This window comes from Chiroxiphia lanceolata, chromosome 8 (assembly GCF_009829145.1).
Source record: "Chiroxiphia lanceolata isolate bChiLan1 chromosome 8, bChiLan1.pri, whole genome shotgun sequence".
NCBI lineage: Eukaryota > Metazoa > Chordata > Aves > Passeriformes > Pipridae > Chiroxiphia > Chiroxiphia lanceolata.
The window spans coordinates 20,696,589-20,711,733 of NC_045644.1; the positions used below are offsets into that span (position 1 = coordinate 20,696,589).

The 15,145-nt window shown below is 36.9% G+C and overlaps 1 protein-coding gene across 3 annotated transcripts in view; it reads left to right on the forward strand.

Annotated features, from left to right (window-relative positions):
• TM9SF3 (transmembrane 9 superfamily member 3) overlaps positions 1–15,145 on the forward strand; it is a 45,743-nt gene that overhangs the window by 2,962 nt on the left and 27,636 nt on the right. For 2 of the 3 annotated variants that reach the window (XM_032695669.1, XM_032695670.1), the window contains exons 2-4: positions 5,188–5,383; positions 10,431–10,553; positions 14,590–14,750. In XM_032695669.1, coding sequence (XP_032551560.1) covers positions 5,188–5,383; positions 10,431–10,553; positions 14,590–14,750 — 480 coding nt within the window. Of the gene's footprint in view, positions 1–3,460; positions 3,675–5,187; positions 5,384–10,430; positions 10,554–14,589; positions 14,751–15,145 lie in introns of those variants that run through there. The other variant, XM_032695671.1, reaches the window with a different exon arrangement.

The window sequence follows — 15,145 nt, forward strand, 5'->3', positions numbered from 1 at the left end:
TGTTGCGGGGGATGGTCTAAGGAGTAGGTAGCATTTAAATTTTAACGTTGCTTCAGTTTAATTGTCAGTGCTTTTGTAAGCATGGGAACACATGACAAACATTGAAAAATAAACCCCAGCCTATACCATGTAGCAAAATTCCTAATTTATTATGTTTGAGAAAAGCATTTTTGTTTGACCTACACATCAGTGAAGTATATTAAAGCTCTGAGCCTGTAAGGCTTGTTTAAAATTAATATATAAAATTAGGAGCTTTGTGTAGTGTCTGAGAACTGTCAGTTAGAGAACCACTGTGGAAAATATTTCAGCGCACGCAAAAGACTTATTTGCATATGAAGTTGTGTGCAGATGAGCAGCCTCATTCCTCTTTGAAGTTCTCCCGTTTCCATTCTGAAGAGGTGAAATAAATGTTGCGGAATCGGGACGTGGTGTGCCTGAGCAATCTTGTGCATCTGGGGAGTGTAACAGTAAAAGTACTGCTTGTACAGTAGTTCAGACTGTGCTGCTGGTACAGTTCTACCCTCATTTTGGTGAGGCCTGCAATTCAGAGAGAAATGAAGAAGTGTTACTAGAAATAACCTACTTTGTCCAAAGGAGAGCATGAGGCTGAAATCCCCAGTTTAATAGGCTATGGATGTAAGCTGCAAGCATTGAGTACTATGACAGTGCTTGATAGAGTATCTGGGTGCTAGAAGCCTGGGATGTTACTCACCAGTTGAGTCTTGCTTGCTGCCCCTTGTATTTACTGTCCTGCTTTTACAGTTTTGCTCTGCCAGTAACAGATAATGTCGGTCCTTTTTTTTTCCTCCCTGAAAGAGGTACATTTTGGAAAGCCTCATTCCAAACTTCAATTTGAGAAGAGGAATAAAACTGCATACTTTCTGAAAGAAACTGTCTCGATTTGAATTTATTTTGCTGAATCATCACATAAGATTTGGCAGTTGTAATCCTCTCCCTGTCTCCATCTTTTTTTGGTTTAAAGAACATCAACAACTTGACAGTCTCATATCCTTGTCTGCAACCTTTTTTATACTGACTTAATCTAGCCTTAATTGTTTTGTAGAATAAATAGTTTATTTCTGGAGTTACCATGCTAATTTCTACAGTTGTGCAAAGAGAACATAAAGTTGCTTTCCACATCATGAGTGCCCTATTGGGTAACAGGAAAGGAAGATGCATGTGCTATGCTGAAGGCAGTTTCAGTATTGCTACGGTGGAATAGTTTTTAAACCGTATAGATACATGGAAATTGTATTAAGCCTCAAAGTGGTGCATACCCCCAATTTTTCAGTAGTTGTATTGCATGAAAGAAATCCACACTTGGCCAGGTCAGACAGCACAAGCTTTATACAAATTTAATGTTCTGCAGGGGACTAGAGTAGACCCATCTATTCAGGCAACAAGGCAGCACTACAGATGGGTTGGACGTGATTTTAGCTTGCACATGCACAACAGCTCTACAGCCCAGCACTCTGTACAGGCAGCATGACCATATTGTGCTGCTTTGGAACAGATGTCCCCAGCTGTGATGAGGGTTGTAGCTGATACGTAGTTGCACTTGAGGCGCAGGTTAGTCCTTCACCACCTGGTTGGCAATTACAGAAAAAAGTTTCTGAAGGTTTATCTTCCCTTAATCAGATTGTAACAGCTGTATGGTAGGTAACTCGTGTTGCTGCTGAGACTTTTCAGGCTGCCCCTATGAAGAGATCATTATATACTCCATATAGTTACTGAAAGTACTGAGCTGATACTAGGCTTAGTGCAGAAAAATATTGAAAACTTACAGAAGGAGTACTACTTTTTTTTGTAAATTACTGTAAGTGAAATATAAATAAAATTGTGTTTTGTAGTCTTCTCTCATACGTGGAAGTGGTGAACTCTGAATTGTGGCACTATGACCAAGTTGTTAAATGCTTGTGTCTATGAATGTAATTAGGATCTCTGAGCTATATGCTGTATATTATCCTTTTATATGAACCGAAACCAGAAGAGCTTGCTGAGTTATACCACAGTACAGATTGCAGCATCTTGTTTGTTGACCTTCTTTGTCTTGTCATTTACTATGTTCATCTCAGCTTATTTTATATTCTCTCTCTCATAGTGTGACCTTTTGCTGAAAGGTGTGTTGTATGTAAGCCTTCTCTCAACCTAGAAGTCCTCATATAGAGGTGACAGTAAAGTCCTACAAGATACTCTAGTTCTTTGTCTTGCCTAAATAAGAGTTTTCCTTTATGTTGGCACTGTTATTTGTTGTACATGTTTTGATATTATGAAGGAAATAATGAAAAATAAACCTAAACAACCAAAAAACCCAAAACACCACAAACTTGAACTCTTTAATAGCACTGTGTTCTTGCCACCAAATTACCCTACTACTAGGCTAAGAATATAAGAATGAGATATGTCATGACAGGGAAACGCGTTTAAATGTGAAAGCTCATCTTTATAATTGAGAATGAGCAAACCCCCAAAAATTTAGGGAGAAGACAATCTACTTGAGTTTTTACTAGACACCACCCCCAAATTTAGGCTGAAGTTGCTTAAGCTGGTTTACTTACAACAGCCCCCTTGGTTTGGGGAGGCCACTGGGAGCACCTGATGGACTGCAAATTGGTGTGACTAAGGACTGCTTAGAGTGAGGTGTAACCTGGACTGGCTGAGGGGCTGTGTTTGTTTATGTAGCAGTCCTGGACAGATTTCTCTTGTCCTGTTCTGGGGGATGAGAAAGGAGGAAGTAATAAATGCAGACTGAATTCTTTGCTTATGTTTGATTTGGTCCCTTTTCTCTCCGGAGTAGGATGGTGGCATCTTGGAGTCACTGTGGGAAAAACTTGTAAGCCTTGAAGGAGGGCTAAACACCATGCAGATAAGAGACAAGCAAAGACCAATTTTATTATTGCAGTTGTTGTAATTACAATGTAGTTACATTATTAGATCAGAAAACGTAGTAAGATTTTGACTAGTATGTTCTTATTCTGTTGGTTTCTACCACTTCTGTCACTTCTGTTATAGTTCCAAAAATGCAGAAATCCCAGCTCAGTGTGAAGCAGGTCAGAAACGAGCAGCTAAGCATAGCAGTCAGTGGTCAATGCTTTCTTTATTCAGGCACTGTCAAAGAAGAACTCACAGACCTAAGGATGTTGTCATATACTATTACTGAAGTTGAACAGAGACATAGCTGAGCTCACATGTAAGCTGTTCGTTACAAGGAGTGGTGCTAAAGTGGGCTCTTGACAAGTTAAGACCATTTTGAGGAAGGGCTGGAAATATGTTCTGCAGCTGTTAGAGGAAGAAACAGAAGACATGCTAGACATAACAGTCCAGGAAGAGATATGGACCAACTTGTCCCGTGCTACCTTGGCAGGAGCTAGAGGCAGATTTGAAGTGCAGATTCCACTGTCTGCTGCTGTGGCTGAGGGAGTTGGAACTGTGATTTTTTTTTTTTTCTTTCTTTCCCAACTTTCTTTGGATAACTGTGCTGCACTAGTATAACCTGTCTGGTTGCTGCAAGAGAGGAGGAATGTCTACTTTCTCTTGCTGTGTTGTTTACTCTTTCTTTGATCCTTCTTTGACATTCTATCTGTCAGAAGTGTTCTGAGGTGTGTGCTCTGCTAGTGGGCAGGTTTGTGAAACTGATAAGTGTTTGGTCTCTGCTGCAGCTCAGAATGAAATAGGTAAGATTTTAAGTTTCTTGTTGGAAATCACTCACATAAGTGGCTGGAATGACCCTTGTACATCTTTGTAAACAAAAAAGATGAGGCTTGTAATAGAGATAATGTGTTAGTTTAAAGGGATTAAATTATTTTCCAAAGCATGTTTGTTTAAATCCTTGAGTTAAACTTTTAAACACCTCATCTGAAGAATTTATTGCATTCCACGCGTACCTAATTATTTCTGAGTTAACCTCGTGGTACAGCTGTGGTTATTCTGAATAGATGGAGTTGAAGAACCTTTGTTCATTTGTTAAAAAGGGAGATGCGTAACTGTATTCAGTATTTCAGTTGTTCACTATGAAATAGTTACAGCTAATTAACATTTGACTTTTTTTACTTCTCCAGTGTGTTCTGTGTCTGTGGTTTCGTCTTAAAATAGTACTTTATTCTTCTGTACTTAAAAACATCAGAACCTATATGGTGGTTGTGCTTTCATGTATATAAAGTTATAATTAGGGGTTTTGCCTTAAAAGTTATATCACTGTCCCTCCTATTCTGTTGAAATTATAGTAGGTGAAGAAGTTGTGTTGGCTGAGAGACTTTGTGGAGTTATCAGCAAATCTAATACCTCATCCAGATGCACACAGATATAGTGCAAGTAATTATTTTAGATCACTTAATTCTCCTGAGTTTGTGCCGTATTTGAATATTGGTAGATTAATGGCTTTAAATACTTTTGTTCAAAAGTAATAAGGGCTTGAAAAAAATTACTGGCTCCTAGACAAGGAATAAATTTTTCTGGCTAAGAGTAGCTGTGGAAAGTGAAGAGTGAATGTTCCCAGAAAGAATTTCATGGCAACCACCAGACTACTTGCTGTTCTGTTTTTTTCACTGTGAGAATGTTGGAAATGCATCAAAATACAGTTCTTCTGCCTGACTTCTTTGCCTCTTGGCTACTGTAGGTATGCAACACTTTAATTTTAGTGCCTCCTGTGAGGCATTGCGGTCTTCTGGGAATTTTGAATGCAGTTTATACCATTAGTAAAATGAAAGGAAGCTGCATTTTAGGAAAATAGAGTATACATGTCACTGTGGGTAGATTACCTAATTTCTTTGCTGAGATCTTGTATAACAAGACATTAATTTGATATTTCCTTTTTCTCAGTGGAGATAAGCAGAATTTTGCTTTGAACTCATGTGTTTCCACAAAATTTGTAAAAGCTTATTTATTTTTGAGGCTTCCACTTTTCTCTACTTCTGCTCTCTACATCTTCTGCTTCTCTCTTTGATACTTCAGTGATAGGCTCTAAGAAACTATATAATCAACTAAGCTTTTTTTTTTTTGTTAGAAAGCAGGCTGAAAATCTCACCTAGAATCCCTCTCACCCGAAAGACAAAAATGCTCAATTGTCTTTATATGTAGCTGTTGCCTGTGATTCAACAATCCTGCTCTGCTAGTTAACATGAATGAGAGCTTCTTGAACATTTTTATTCTGCTCAGATTCTCATCTAACTCAATAACTTTATCTTTCAGTACCAAGATAAAGAGGAAGTTGTTTTATGGATGAATACTGTAGGGCCCTACCACAATCGCCAAGAAACATACAAATACTTCTCTCTTCCCTTCTGCGTGGGATCAAAAAAAAGCATCAGCCATTACCACGAAACCCTAGGGGAAGCACTTCAAGGAGTTGAATTGGAATTTAGTGGTCTTGACATCAAATTTAAAGGTAAGCAATTCACAGTGCCTTTAGTCACTTAAAATATACATGAACCCTTAAAACTTGGGGGTTTTAACTAGAAGAACTGAAAATTTGTTGTTGCTAGCAACTGAGTGTATCTTGTACCCTGCAAGGTTGTCTACAGCGACTGGCTTTTGAGTTTACACTGAAGGTTTCCTCTGCATGCCCTTGAAGGAAAATGCTTGCAGCAGATACGTGCCTCTAAAGTGACTGATTACATTTTAAAAAGTACAACTAAGCTTTTTTGCGTTTGAGTGTTTAAATATTTGCTGGAATTATGGAATTATTAATTCTGAAGATGTCATTTTTCCTCTGATATTGAGTACTTGCAGACTCTCTGCAATTGCAAAGGAGTAGCAAGGGCTCAACATCTCAAAATTCTACCTTAACACAAAGTTAATTATTGTATCCTTCTGGTCACTGTCTAGTTTAAAATGCCTTTGACAAACATCTTTGTAGCATTGGCCCTAACTCATCATATGCCAGTCAGGATGAAGCTGGTCTGTTTGTTTTCCTGTTGTTTCCTGCCCTCTCCATCTTTCCATGCTGTTCCAGAGAAGACATTTAACTTCTTTTGCAAATACATATCTTGATATTAGGGGCATAATTTCTCTGTGTGTGTCCTTTCAGATATCTGTAACTGGTAGTTGCGGAGCTTCAAATAATAACAGATTCTTTTTGTCTCTGTTGAATTTTAACATTTATAAATTTCATTAAATTTGTGTTTCTCTGTATATGTATCTTTTTTTCCTAGAACACTGCACTTCATTACATCACTAGTGCTTAACTGGATGGAGAACTTAAGCATATATTTCTTGTCTGAGCATTTACAATCAGATGGGATTTAGTTTCTGTAAGTTGTAAAAGTTTTATCCAGAACGGGACATCTGCAAAATAAGAGACTTGATGATGTTTTTTTTTATCAGTAGGATAACAAAAGTGGAATATAAGATTAAGTGGAATAAAAGATTTTTAGAAAGTTCATTAATACCATGAATTCTTTATAGTTTTTAAAGTTGCACAGAGGAGAGCATCTCCGCATTAAAGGAGTTGGGGGTTGAATCTTTCCTTTTAAGGAAGGAACACCACCTGCAGAAACACTGGAAAATAGTCCCATTACTGGTTTGTAACAACTTGTAGCATGCTGAAAATTTTACTCAATATAAGAGAAATAGTTTTGCTGTCAAACCTCATAGAATATGCTCAGAAACACAATGTGGAAAGAACAGAGAAGAAAACTGGCAGCAGTTCAACACAATAAAACTTCTGTTATCAGAATATGATAAATATTTGTTTTTGCAGCCAGTTTGATGTGTAATTTTTACTTCCTTTAGTTGCCCCAACTTTACAAAGAGATTGCTTTATTCCTGTGATAAGTGTACTCTCTAGGTGCAGCACCAAATTGAAAAGACTAGGTTTGTGAGTTAGTGTTTACTTCTACAATGTATCCCATTCACGGAATTTTAAAAAAATTTAAATATTAACACCTTGGTGCTCAGTATAGATTGATAATCTGTATTGGGCCTGCATTGAATTTAACTCCCAACCAAAGTGGCTGCTGGTCAGATGTTCAGATGTTTTCTATAAGGCAGATGGTACGTGGTAGCTGGTTGATTACCAAGTGTGTGTATGTGATCTGTGAAGCTGTACATGTGCACTTCTAGCTTTTTTCCCTTGCAATCTGTGTCCTCTGGATAGAAGATGACGACCATAATCTGTTTGCTGTTAGCTGGCATCCAGCAGCTTCTGCATTTCTAGCATTGGTCCATGAAATGAAATCTGAATGGGAGTCATTTGCTGTTAAAAGTATTAAAGTTTTCTTTTTTTTTAAATTTCAGAGTAACACGTATCAATGAATTGTAACAGTAGTTATTAGTAGTTGTTTAATATGAAATTATGTAAAATTTGTGAAATCTAAATTACCTTGATATACGGGTTTTTGAAGTAAAAAAATAGAGTAGGGTTGTGGTGTGAGATTGATTAATTTTTTTTTTTACAGGCTTAAAAGCTGTCATAAAATCAGTACAATTTATATCCAGTGCGTGTTGGAAAATTTGGATTTCATAGACCAGCCCTTAAAATTTAGCATTTGTATAAAGAATTGTTTTCCAGTTTGGTTGTTAAAATGTGATGGTAGCTCAGTTCTTTGGCGACTCTTTAATGGTAGACTTTGTTCTTTGCTGAAGCTGTGTTCACTTTTTTTTTTTTTAAAATAATTGTAACTAAATAATATCAGTGAAATTAAAATATTTTTTTTGTAATGGATAAGTTTTATCTCAGTGTGATTGATACATGCTCTGATCTCGGCACCACCAGTGGTCCAAATGTTGCTGCAATTAAACGGAAACAGAGCTGGTGGTGTTTTTGTGGGTTGGGTTTTTCAATTGTTTTTTGTTCTTTTGTTTTTTTTAATGGCTAGATGCTTATGTTTTGGTACCAATAGATTCACAGGGTCTTAAGAATAAGATATGGCTTCAAGGAGTGTTGAGTATCTAAAACCTGCAACTGAAGTAAATTAAGAGCTGCTCAAGTCCCATTCAATAATAAACTTGTATGGATTTTCTTCATAAATCTGTGAATCATATCTGAGTTCTAAGTTAACAGGTAACCTTATGTGTGTTTGGGATTATGGCAAGACTAACAATTACAGGCATTTTTTTCTCTTTAAATGAGTGTTGTATGAGTTTACAAAATAAAATTAGATTTGAATTTTATACTTCTAGGATTTTATCCTTTAGAGTGAGTAAAGGTGAATTGGAATTGTTCTAATAAAATAGCTTTTGCAATAAAAAACAGTTCCATTCTCAACATGGTTTGACTGTACAGTAATAGACGTGAAGCTGCATGTTCATCATATTCAAAGAATTATTTAGGCTGCAGCTGTTACTAACTGAAATACTAAACTGTGTAAGTAAAACTGGCAGTTGAATCACTGAGCATTGCCTGTATTTTTGAACTAGAATAAAAAAATTATGGTTCTGCAAAAATGTGTTCTTCTGAGAGTGGAAGTTAGCACTTGAATTCTCATAGTACTGACTGGTGGGGCAAAACCACAGTATATTCAAGAACCCATAAATCAGTGTTTCTTTTTGTATTTAAAAATGTGTCATATGAAAGGATACCTGCAATCTTACAAGATAGCTGGATTTCCCTTCTGTTACAGTATGAATTATGTTGTTCTTTTATCACAGGAGTCAAATCTGTATAAATATCTGTGTGAATAAAGTAATGAATTATTAACATACATTGTAATATAACTTTAAGCTATCGTAATTTACTTGTCAATCTAAATCTAGGGAATAATGATCTTTAATTAATATGTCAGGTTCTTTATTCAAGTATTTGGATTGACATCCTCTGTTACACCTGAGACCTAGTAAATTATTAAATGTATTGAACATTGGCATCGTAGTGACTTCAGTTGGAAAATTAATTTTTGATATTGCCATACAATGCCATTTAGACATGGTTAATTTAAAGAGAAAAAGGATTTTTTAACATACTTGAATTTTATACTTGTTCAGAAGTGTTACTAAATGACCATACTTCTAATGGAGAACTCTTTGCCCAGACTTCCTTCTGCAACACCTCCTGAATATATGGCAGCCATTCAGGATGATGTTCAGTGTTGTAGTAGGAGGTGGTCAGATATAATGAGGTTTTGTATGGTTTACATGTTTGAATAAAACCCCATTGATCTCTGTTCATAGGAAATTTGAAATTTGGCTAAGCACACTTTTTTAATGAGTCATGCTTTCATGGTTTTTAAAAATTCGCTTAATGAGCTACAAGACGTTATTGAAGCTGTATTACATAGCACATGTTACCTCTTTGGCATCCTTGATGTAGACACAACACAAAACATACCTTTAACTTCACATTCCTCTTGGATACCCACCCTGCTAAGAACTCTAACATATGCAAAACTTTTGATCTCGTAAAGCTATAATGAAGTAGACATCAGGTTCCCCAGCCCCGAATGCTGTTCTAAGCTTCTTTCATTTAATCATTTAACACAGTGGATTTAAGCTTAACCATCTAATCCTGTCCTGTAACTAAATGACAACCTAAGCCTTCTCAGTGGCTGGTGAAAGGAGCACTTGTCTTCATTCACTTGTTTTAGGGGGAGGTGAGAGGAACTGTACCTGTGTAGTGTGGCTGAGGGTGACATCCTATACCACGTTATGTCATGCCTGTGTTTCGCGAGAATTGAATGAGATTGTTTCTAATGATGCTGCTGGGGGGTTGTGTACATGCCCTGGAGTAACTTGTAACATACTTGATCCAGATTTGATTGTACTATCTCTGTGATGTCCTTTGGTATTTTACCTACCAGAAATGAGTCTTCAATTTCAGTGATGACAAAAAGAGCTGAGGGGAAGCTGGAATTCTTTACATTCACTGTGTTTCACTATTTGCAGAGTGAAGAAAACTTTACGAAGATGTGCATGAGAGGGGACTTGTCTCTAAATCTGTTGCTGCCTGAATTCTTGTAAACATGTCTTTTTTTCACTTTAGAAGGAAATATTAGGGAAGGAAACTGGGATTTGAAAGAATGACTTCTGAATTGTAGATGGGGAAGAATAGCTTTCTGACTCGAAGAGGTGGATTTATTTTATTTTCAAAATAGTGGGAGTTATTATACTAAAATAGATAATATTGTACAAAGTCTTAGGTATTTGTTAATAATTTCATACCTCTTGTTAAAGTAGAAGAGGTCTCATGATCTATCTTGGTAAATCTTCCATGAGCTAATGAATCTTAATTTAGGGTGGGTGAAGTAGCAAAAGGATACTTTAAAACCTTTTCATATCCAATCTGTGGGAAGCTTCTGCATGTGGAAGAGTAGATTTATGAAAACAATCATGTAATTGCTTTAATGGTGCCTTTTTAAATGTCCTTTTTTGTTACCTACTTGAGGATAACCAAAATGGCTTGAAGGCTTCATCAGTGTCCATTCCTCCATTTGCTTGGTTTACCTTTGCTTTGAGCCAGCTCATTAATAAATCTTTAACTGTGCTTTAATTTTTTGCAGACGATGTAATGCAGACTACTTACTGTGAAGTTGACTTGGACAAAGGAAGAAGAGATGCATTTGTGTATGCTATCAAAAATCACTACTGGTACCAGATGTATATTGATGACTTGCCAATATGGGGTGAGTGATATTATGTATAAATAACTGTATTACACCTACCTGAGTACTGTACTAGTGGGTTTCGTGGAGTCATTTAATGGCTAAGCTTTGTTACAAGAACATAAAACATACATGTAAACTAAGTTCACAAGAATGTAAAACCAAATAATACAGCCTAGAGAAGAGGAGGCTGAGGTCAGACCTCCTTGTGGTCTTCAGCATCCTCATGAGGGACGGGTGATGATCTCTTCACTCTCATGACCAGTAACAGGACTCAAGGAAGTGACATGGGACTGAGTCAGGGGAGGGAGTCAGGTTAGGTTGGATATCAGGGAAAGGTTTTCACCCAGATGGTGGTTGAGCACTGGACCAGGCTCCTTAGGGAAGTGGTCACAGCACCAAACCTGACAAGAGTTCAAAAAGCATTTGGACAATGCTCTCAGGCACACAGTGTGATTCATGGATCATACTGTGCAGGGCCAGGAGTTGGACTCAATGATCCTGATGAGTCCCTTCCAACTCTGCATATTCTATTATTCTTTGAAATAAATTGAGGGATTTTTGCATTGAAAGACCAGTAGGATGGCTTATACTAATGAATTACAAAAACAATGAAAAGCTGTTTTGTTTCTTGAGTACTGATTTAATAATAGCAAGTTCTTAGGGTTAAATTCTTTAAAATGTTTGAGTGTTAATTAGATAAGCTACATGTAAGGTCCATGTTATTGTGTTCATGAATAGCAACTGTTATAAAACTGTTTCAGAGTTTAAACTTTATTTTGCTGCTGCTTTTCTTTACTGCTAACACAAGAACTATTTGGTTTACTTTCATGATAGTTTAGTGGCTTTTACGGTTTTGCATGTGTAGTTTGTGTTTACATGAAGGAGTTTTATTTTACTTGTTTTTTTTACAATTCTTAAAATTACTTGTGCTGAGTATTATTAATCTGGGCTTAGAAGTACTTGTGTCTTGAATAAAAATGTGTGTATCCTTAATGCCATTGTCTCCTAAGGTCTCTGTGTTTTGTTAGTCCTTTGTAACTTGTAATCATATTCCTAGTAAAGAGTGCTCTGCAGATTGCACTTTGCATTGATAGCAGTCAAACTTGCCAAGCCCTGATCTCCCAGTTGTAGGTATAAACTGAAAGGAAATGAAAAATGTTTTCTTAAGGTAAGGTCTTTATTGCCTGTGATCAATGAAAGAGGTAAACCAGCCCAAAATAGACAACATCCTGCAACACTTACAAAAATACGGTTCAAGCTGTGTGAGAAAAGTCCTTTGATAGGTGGTATGAATAATGCTACTCATCGTTCATTCTTTCTGACAAAGGGGACTTTTTTTTTTAGCTCTTATAATTTTAATTGGTTCTAGAAGGTATCTGTCTAATGAACAAATGAACATGAGCCCCAAACAGAAACATTATCATTTTATAGATTTATTTATTTATTATTTATCTGGTAATCAGGAAGGTTCTTTTTTGGTTGGTTGGTTGGTTTTATTTGTTGGTTTGGTTTTGTTGTTGGGTTTTTTGTTGTTGTTTTGTGTTTTAATGTGAATATTTTTGCTTGACAAGAGAAGTACTTTTATATTGATTTTATTCATTTCAGCTGATTTACTTATTTTGTGTAGCAGGTCTGTGGCAGGGCTTGGAGTAGACCTGAATTGCTGTACGTGACCTTTACTGAACTACTTGTGTAATTGCTGGTAGGCTTTTTTAAAAGCATGCATGAGTGACAGTTGTTGCTGCAATATTTTTTAGATTTTTGGCCTTTCAGCAAAAGATCAGTGAATGATTTTTCTAGGCTAGTGGCAGGCATGTAGGCTTTGGATTGCCGAAGGATGATGGATGCTAAGCTAAATTCTTTGGAATCCTATATGGCTTTCTCTTTTAGGATTGATTTTTCTGGTCATGTTTTATCACCTCAAATGCCAAAGAACAAACCTACTTACTAAATCTTCTATACATTGACTAAATTTTATGCTCTCAGCTAAAAAATCTGTTTTCCTGTGATTCCAGTATTTTTGATGTTTTTCAGTAGTATGCTTTGTATGCCCAAGAAATCAGCTAACAAACATGTAGAATCTAGGTATCATCTTTGTAAGATATCAAGAGGCTGGTTTTGGTAGTTGTTGGGAAGGAGGACCTCAAGGACATGTCAAGCTGTGACATGTAATAGATTGACTGCAGCATCGTAAGTATTGGTAATATTATGCAAGGATGTAATCTGATATCAGGTGTGAAAGCAAGCAGTGCTGACAATTTTGGTCTGCCTGTGAGGGTTAGGTAGAGCCAGCAGAACTAGCAGTTGGTCAATCAATATTAGCCAGTTTTTTATTCAGAAAAATTGTTCAGTTCTTGATGGGGGGCTGAGAAAGGAATGGATGCACCTGAACTGATTAAAAGTGTTTATCTGCAAGTCTGAATGACTCTTTTGGATCTTTGTGTTCCAAGTACAGTTTAGAAAACTGTGAGTATGGCTTATCTGCAATAATTGTGGCACTGAGACTTGCTGCTCATTGCACAGTTTTTATTGTAAATATTTCTGCTACGAATGTGGCATGAGTGATACTGTACACGTGGCTGTGCCATTTTGCTGCTGTTTTTGAGTGTGTTGGATAGACTTGCCTAGTGGCACATAAAGTGGTGGCAGATAGAGATACTAAAGAAAAATATCTTTTGCTAAGTGCATTCATATAAAATGGTTCCGTTTTATGTTTTTTCTTGAATTGCTGTCCCACAGTGGAGAGACAAGGCTTGACTGTTTCGGGACATTCCCTAAGTATATGAAGCACTGTGTTAGTTCACTCCTTCAGGGAGTGATTGATCAGAATGTCCTTTTAGGTAATTTAGAGGTCTACGTTGCCGTGGTTTTGGGTAATACCGTGGTCCCAGATGGTATGCCAGGTGCTGGGCTGTTTGGCATAGGTACAAACTGGCACGTGTGCCATGTGGATGGCATATACAAGGCAATCCTGACAGATGAGCATGAGTAAAAAACATGACAGAAAAACACCACCTTGCAAATTAAAAAACACAGATGATGCACAAGTGCCATTCCTTCATATACCTGCTGCTTTGTGATAGCCTGTTCCATATCCTTCACCTACTTGTTCTCCCATTCCCCCCACCTTTGTATATCTTGAGTGCTGCTTTTACTGTGAGTTTCCATCTTGTATATCTTGTATGTGATCTTTGGTATGATGGTCTTGATATCAAAGGTGACACTTCTAGCCTGTGAACTTGGTGACTGCTAGACTTTTTTTTTTCTCTCCAGCATAGTACAGTCTCTGGAATTTTTCTGTAGTAGATGAGACATTTTATTAGCTTACTGAAAATGAAGAACTTAACCATAGAGTGATTTGAGTTGGATAGGACCATAAAGATCATCTAGTTTCAACCCCCCTGCCATAGGCAGGGATACCTTTCACTAGATCAGGTTGCTCAGAGCTCCATCCAACCTGACCTTGAACACTTCCAGGGATTGGGGATCCACAACTTCCCTGGGTGATTTGTTCCGGTGCCTCACCACCCTCACAGGAAAGAATTTCTTACAAATATACGTTCTTGGCAAGCAGTGGAAACTTGTGTGCAAATGAGAGCAAAAAGCATGTGTTGGGGAGTCAGCTAAAGAGAATTACAGAGTGAAAGTAAAATTTTTAAGAGGAAGAAAAAGAAGTTAAGAGGTAGATGGGAGATTGGAAATTATAGACATCTTGGCTAAGTTGTCTTCAGGGATATTGGATCTGTATTTAGCTAGTTGTTTATCTGGTAAGATTTGCAAGTAAAGGTAGAGGAACTGTTGTTGCATCTTCTGCAGTGTTTGTAGCTGTATGCTCTTTTGTTTAATGCCATTACAGAATTCTTGGAGAGACCTGTGGACTGATGGTAATCCAGGTATTAGAGTGGAAAAGAAGAGCATAATGTCTTCTGTGTTTTCTTTAGTTATGTTGCTTTTTTTAGCTGGCAAAACTTTCATAATGCATATTTTTAAAAAATAAATGCACAATATCTGAAAACATACCTGTAATAGATGCTTACACTTGTTTCCTATGCAGGGATCGTTGGAGAAGCAGATGAAAATGGAGAAGATTATTACCTTTGGACTTACAAAAAACTTGAAATTGGCTACAATGGAAATAGAATTGTAGATGTCAATCTGACCAGTGAAGGAAAGGTGAAATTGGTACCAAACACAAAAATCCAGATGTCATATTCAGTAAGTAATTTGGTGATGCACCTGTGATAAGAAATTCTGCAGGGTGAAATAGCTCAGAAATAGGTACTTCTATACTTACAATATATGCTGCTACATTGGGCTATATTAGAGGAAGATGCATCTTCACTCCTTCAAATATTTTGTTTAATTGCTGAAAAACCTTGGTAGATTTATTAATAACAAATGTAAAATTATGATTTTTGAAGCACTCCAAACACGCTGAAGCTTCTATTATCTGCAGAAAAGTGTTTTGGTGGGAAAGGAAGGTGTCCCAAAAAGTATGGAGACTAGAAGTATAGAGGACCCTCAAGTAGATACACATTTTCTTCATGTTTGGACCTCTGACATTTGCATCATAGGGTTGAACTGGATTCTGAGCTAGGGCAAAACCCCAG